This window comes from Mastomys coucha, unplaced genomic scaffold (assembly GCF_008632895.1).
Source record: "Mastomys coucha isolate ucsf_1 unplaced genomic scaffold, UCSF_Mcou_1 pScaffold9, whole genome shotgun sequence".
In the NCBI taxonomy this organism is placed as follows: Eukaryota; Metazoa; Chordata; class Mammalia; order Rodentia; family Muridae; genus Mastomys; species Mastomys coucha.
The window spans coordinates 45,792,712-45,799,266 of NW_022196915.1; the positions used below are offsets into that span (position 1 = coordinate 45,792,712).

A 6,555-nucleotide genomic window follows, 5' to 3' on the forward strand; every position below is an offset into this window, starting at 1 on the left:
CTCACTCTGTGCCCAGGAACATGTCTTGCCATGCTGGTTGTTATTGTAGCTCACAGTGTTCACAGCTGTGTGAGACCGTGGATTACTGTTCTTCTCCCACAAGCTACCTGGCTCCTTTCAGAACTATGAGAGCTAGCCAAGAGGGAAGAACCTCCCATTATTGCTTAATTTCTCATTGTACTGTGCCTAACAATGTGGTGTGTTTGGGAATAGGGTTTTATGATCAGGTCCTCAACTGGTGATTGTGCAGAGAATAGGTAGGTGTCTGTGAAATGTTCAGGTATAAATGAGACAACTAAAAATCACACTGACTCCCGCAAGGCTCAAGGAACATGGTGGAAGACAGTATGGAAGGATGCTAAGATCCACAGAAACAGTGTCTTCTAGACATGACAGAAATGCTGTGATCATAAACTCAAAGAGTTGTGGTTGCCTGCAAAAGGCCTGCATCCGACCAAACCAGATAAAAGAGGGGCAGCACTCACTAGCACCCACCAGTAACTGAGAGGATCTGTCAGTTGATGGTTTGCTGGGAAGGGAGTGTAGGTTTTCCTTTAGGTGTGGCCTGGCACCCTACAGTGAATTAGTGGTTACACACACACACATATACACACACACTGACACACACCACAGGTGTATATGCTCGGCACTACCAATTTTAAATGAGTCAAGATGGAGAAAAGAGCTAAGGAAATTTTGAGAAACACAAGGTAAAAGACTGTCAGCATGGCAGAAACAAGATTGAAATCACATTAGATGTAGCAGATGTGTGGACCGGAGGCTAAATATACAATGATGTCAATTCTATACAACTTCTCCTGAGGAAGTTTAAGCTTAATGTAATCTCAATGTATAAACATACATACATCTATACATGCAAACATACATACATGCATACATACATATATATACATATACACCAGATAATAGAGCAATAGTTCACTAAACAGGAGCTTTTATGCATTTTTGCAGTGGACCCTGGCTCAGTTCCTGCCAGCTACATGGTGAGCTATAACCAAGTCTAACTCTTCATCCAGGGGGAATCCTATGCTGCCTTCTTTATACAACACAAGCATCAAGGACATATGTGGTACACAGATATTTATGCAGGCAAGAGCGTCATACACAAAATAAATCTCAAAATACACTAGTTGTGGGAGGGTCACAGGCTGGAATAAATCACTAGTCAACTACAAATTTGGATGTAGACATAATGGATCCCTGGGTTGTTTCAGGGATGGAAGGATGCTTTTGCTGAAAGTAATGACTTCCCTTGGGCAGTGATCACTGCTATCACTGTTGCTTGAAAGGGCTGGAAAGGTTTGGCATTAGTGCCTTCCTATTGTGTCTGTATTTCCTGCCTTAACCTTTGTGTCAGGTTTCTACTGGAGACAAAGGATTGGCGCAGGACAGTACTAGCCTGTCAACACCAGCTTTCAAGCTATTCAGTCTGTCCTCTGTGCGTTATTTCTGTTTTTTACCCAGATAGGATTTCCTTTCCATTCTTGAGTTCATTGTTTTCTAAGATGGTTCCAGAAGCCTGTGGACCACAAACCTGACAAAATCCTGGATCATCATGCTCTTACAATAAGATAAAACCATCTTAATTAGATTGTCACCATAGGTGGCCCTGAAATACCAGCCTGTACAACATAAGCTTTTTTTTTTAAATACAAAATAATTTAATTATATATAATGGTTCTCTACATTAAGAAAATGTTAGATGGCAATATTTATCATAAATACATTAAAATATATTAATAGTCAAATAAATGAATACATAAATATGACCAAATGGATGCAGAAACAAATGCTTTTACATATAGACAAAACTCAAACATTTTTGCTGAAACATCTAGGTAGGTTGTTTGTATTCATTCCAAAATAAGTGAGTTCTTAAAGCAGAGCTTATAATGTGAGATGCAGTGTTCTAGTCTAGGAGGTCCTCTTCACTTTGTCTCAGGACTCACTCCTTCTCCTCATTCAGTCTTGGAAGCAACAAAGCTGAAGAAGACAAGGCTCTCCAGGTTTCTGCTCTGACCACCTCCCAGGCACAAGGGCTGTGTTTTTTCTCTCTAAAGTACACAGTGATCCTGTGGAAGTATTTCCTCACAGCCAGCAGGGACTCGTCCTCAGTATTCTCCAATTGACCTCAAAGACTGGGGCCTCTTTTCCAGGTTTCCAGCATCCCCAAAAAAGCCTACCATCCTTCCCCTACAGCATGTCTTGAATATTAGTTTTACAGTGCAGAGCTCCCAGATCTGTGAAGCAAGGACCCAAGAGGATATAAAAGCTTTCAGCTTCCTAAGTTCCCAAGTACCTACAGATTTATTTGATGCTGTAGGCCCCACTCCACCCTCAGCAGTATCCTTCAGTCTCCCTGAAGAGAAGTGAAGTGTAGGACCTTCCTGCAGACCCATACCCTAGAACTTACCATTGGGAACTGGGTTAGAGCACCCTGGTTCCTCTTGGGCCATGGCTGGATACTTGCACTCCTTGAATGTCTCTGTATGTTTCTAGGTTCTAGTTTCTTTTTCTCTAAATCTGGGTGGAGACGACTAACAGTAATCTGAGAGGAAGTGCAAGTTGAGGGAAGTGTGCTGGCACATTTTCAACTCTGAGTAGTCATTTAAAGAATGCTCTAAAAGTGATGTCATAAAGCGCAAGGTCCAAAATAACTTCGTGGACTTCATTTGAGCTGTGTGAACTAGTGGATGGTGAGAAGTATCCAGGTCCTTGGTTGAGCTAAAACTAGAATCCCCAGAGACCCTGAAGGGACTGTAGGAGCTTCGCCTGCTCCTGGGCACCAGGCTCCTATCATTAGCCGCAGACCCCCATAGATTTGGGGTCATTAGTCGTGTAAGGGCAACACACCAAGCCCTGAACATGTAGACAATGAAGTGACCTGTGGTCATGTAGGCTCAAGGCAGGTCTCCATGCTAATGAGGTACACAGAGGCCTGGAGGGCTCAGCCAATAAGCTTTCCTTCCTAGATATTCCTCCATGCAGAAGTTATTTCACCTCAGGCCCACCCTGAGAAGCGGGTATGGTTTTACACATCCACTTTCCAACATTGGCGATACATGATTCAGAACCACGGACTGTCTCTTTTCATCAGGATCCACCTTGTGGAGCCACAGAGAAGTCCTTTGCCTACAGAGCCACTGTCTAATCTCTTGCAGAAGTCCTCTCTCCACTCCCAGATACAACCTTCTCCAAGTCAACCACTTACAAGACAAAGACTCTCCCTGTGGGACTAGCCAGAGCTCTCCCCTTTTTTCCCCCCAAGGCCTCAGGCTAGATCCAGCCTATGGGCTGGGATTCTCTTCTCAGCTCTTCTGAGACTTCCAGCGGGTGCCTGGGTGTCCAAGATCCTGGGAACTCCATGGCCCCAGCAAGTTTGCATGCCTGGGGACTCCTGAAAAAGCTCCAGCTGTCTCTCACCTCAGACTGTGCTTTCCCACACCTGAGAGGTGTCCCAGGGCTTCCCTATGGCTGGAACTCAGGTCCAAGGCATGGGGTAAGCAGAATTAAACTTCTGGAGTTCTGTCTCCCCAAGCTGCTGTCCTGCCCTGTGGCAGGTCAGACATGGGACCCACAGCCCTACAGGACTACAAGGTGCAGTCATCATCCAGAGAACAAGGAAGAAAGCAGGAGCAGGGAGGCTTTCTGGCTGCTTCCCTTGGCTCTCTAAACCTGCTGTGCAGTACAGCCCACAACCCCCTGCCCCATGCTGCTGCTGCACACAGGGGCCTGCACCTTCCTCTGTTGTGGGAAATATTAAAAATGATCAACCCTCAATCCCTCCTGCCCCGCTGGACCACTGCTCTAGTACCGCTACTGATCGGCCACATCACTATGACCCTGCGGGGTCCTTCTATCCTCTCCCAGCTAGCAAGATCATCTCACTTACATGCAACGCCCTCCACACCCCACAATCAGTCATCTAGCACCTAGTTACCCAGTAGAAACATGCCTTTTTTTTTTTTGGTTTTGTTTTTTAGGTTTTTTTTTGTTTGTTTGTTTTTTTGTTTTTTTGTTTTTTTGGTTTTTTTGGTTTTTAAAGACAGAGTTTCTCTGTGTTGCCCTGGCTGTCCTGGAACTCACTCTGCAGACCACGATGGCCTCGAACTCAGAAATCCACCTGCCTCTGCCTCCCAAGTGGTGGGATTAAAGACATGTGCCACCACTGCACTGCAAAATATGACTCTTAAGGCGTAACCATCCAATAAGGTTTTATATCCATAAGATCACAATTTACAAGATGTCAATACAATAATTTTAGAGCCAAATGATAAAGAAAATATTTAACCCAATTATTCTAATCTTGTGAAAACCTTAGCTACATGTGGCTGTTTAAAACCATTTGGGGTCTGGATCGTCTTCCTGCTCGTCTGCTTCCATGTTGCTTCTCCTGCTTCTTCCTCTCATCTCTGACCTCTCTCACTCCTAAACTTTTAGCTCTGCCTCCTTTTCCTGTCCAATCACAGGCCTCTCACTGCTCTAATGTGATTGGAATTGGACAGAGAAAATGATTCAATATTCTTCCACTAACTAGCAGTCAGGAAAATGCCACACAGGCCACTCTGATGGAGACAAATATGGAGAAGGGTCCTATTCCCATGTGTGTGATGTTGACAACCCCAATAGCCATCAAACAGCTGTAGAAAAACCACACCAGACACTCCAACTGTGCCTGTGCTTGGTTTAAGAAACCACTGGACTGTGCTTCTGAACATTGTAGCACACTGTTTGGCCTATGTGGGAGTATCTATAAAGGACATAAAATTAATAGATTTGAGACTCAGGTGCCAGGAAGGAGTCTTTATTTAGCGCCCATGGGCTACAAAGCACCACAGAAATGTAGATCTCTCAGTCCCAGCGACAAAGGGAAATATTCATGTAGGCATCAACATACAGGAAGTAGAATTTTAAAAGTTCATTCTTTTGTGGGGGAATTCAAAGATAAAGTCCAGAGGGTGTGCACTCTAGGAGGGCAAAGAGCAGCCTGAGCCTGACAGAAGAAAGACAACTGAACAGGGCAACATGGACAGCCTGGGCACAATGAAAGGTCCTAGCACAGGATGGCAAGGGCCTTGGGTAGGTCCTGGAAAAGGCCTTTCTCACACTATCAGGAAGAATAGAAGAGCAGGGCCTGTGCTTCTGAGGAAAGTCTCTAGCTTCCAAGATAAAGACCAGGCAAGGATAGAGGAAAGATACACATGGTAGACCAGTGGCTTTGAAGAGAAACATCGCATGAATGCATGCGTGTGTGTGTGTGTGTGTGTGTGTGTGTGTGTGTGTGTGTGTATACTCATAGTCATTGAAATAGTATATTATACTTTTATTACACATTATTTTGTATGCATTTCAGTGTGCGCATATATTTCCTATAACACAGTCATGTCAGCAGCGTAGTGCGATCCTGTCTTACACAAGCAAAGAAAAAAGATCTTCAAAAAAGAAAAAAAAGTGATCTTACCCACTAAATTACTAGGGACTGCAGAGATGGACCAATGGTTAGAACGCCAGCTGTACAGACACAGGGACCTGAACTTTCCACACTTAGTACTCCATGAAGTCATGGGGAAGATGTGCCCCTGTTGGGGACCAAACGACCCTTGGCTGAACCGGCCCCAGCTGGCCCTGCATTGCTGAGACAATCATCCTGCTCTCTGACCACAAGATCCAGCTTGGCCCTGAGAAAAGAAGCATTCAGTGTACCGTGACTTCTGAGAACTCTGCCCCCGCCCACGACTTGCCCCAGGTTCTTGGCTCCAGAAGATCTTGTAACTTTCCATCTCCCTCCTTCCTCTCCCCCTCCCCTCCAAGATTTTTGTTCTAAATAATGGTCTGCTCAACCAAGTAAACGACTCTTGACAAGCAATGCTTCCTTGAGTCCTGTCTTCTCTCTTGCCCATTCTTATTCCAGGTTGGGTCCTCCTTGTCCCCATGAATAACTGAGGCCTGTGGGTCAGGTCAGGTGGCGCCCAACGTGGGGCTCGAACCCACGACCCTGTGATTAAGAATCTCATGCTCTACCGACTGAGCTAGCCGGGCCAGTTATCCACCCCAAGAAATGGCAGAAGGTTGGTCATGAACTTAATGAAAAAATAAAACTGGAAGGAGACAAAGCAGTCACGGCAACGATCTTTACATTTTGGGGCCTCATTAGAGATATTGTTGAAGGTGCTAATTCCGATTCAGGAAAGGGCCAACTTCTTTCAGTTGCTGAGTTGTGCCTTTCTCAGTCCCATCCTGGGTCACATCCTCCTTCTCGTTCTCCGTCCCAGGCTTCTATTTCTTTTACCCTTATTGATATTCCACAAGATGAATGTCCGCCTAATTCCCTGCCTGTGGGCACTCCCGCAGCCCCTCTAAACCCTCCTCTCCCCTCCCCTGTCCTCCCAGCTCCCTCTTCATGTCATCATCCTCCACCCTATGTCGACCCCCTTTCTGTTGCAGAAGAGGGTCGTTCCAGGCCTCTCTGCGCCCCTGTCTTTCGCCAACCTTCTACACACTTGAAAGCCCCCTCTTCTTCTTCTGCCCCTGCTG

The 6,555-nt window shown here is 45.5% G+C and overlaps 1 protein-coding gene and 1 non-coding gene across 2 annotated transcripts in view; both read right to left on the reverse strand.

Annotated features, from left to right (window-relative positions):
• LOC116084270 (PHD finger protein 11A-like) overlaps nt 1-2,595 on the reverse strand; it is a 19,248-nt gene extending 16,653 nt beyond the window's left edge. Inside the window, exon 1 of the mRNA XM_031361123.1 lies at nt 2,435-2,595. Within this exon, the coding sequence (XP_031216983.1) occupies nt 2,435-2,477 (43 nt within the window). The 5' untranslated portion in view covers nt 2,478-2,595. The remainder of the gene's footprint in view (nt 1-2,434) is intronic.
• Nucleotides 2,596-5,987: 3,392 nt separating this feature from the next.
• Nucleotides 5,988-6,060, reverse strand: Trnak-cuu. The gene has a single exon. It is a non-coding gene; the product is annotated as a tRNA-Lys (tRNA).
• Nucleotides 6,061-6,555: the final 495 nt, after the last annotated feature.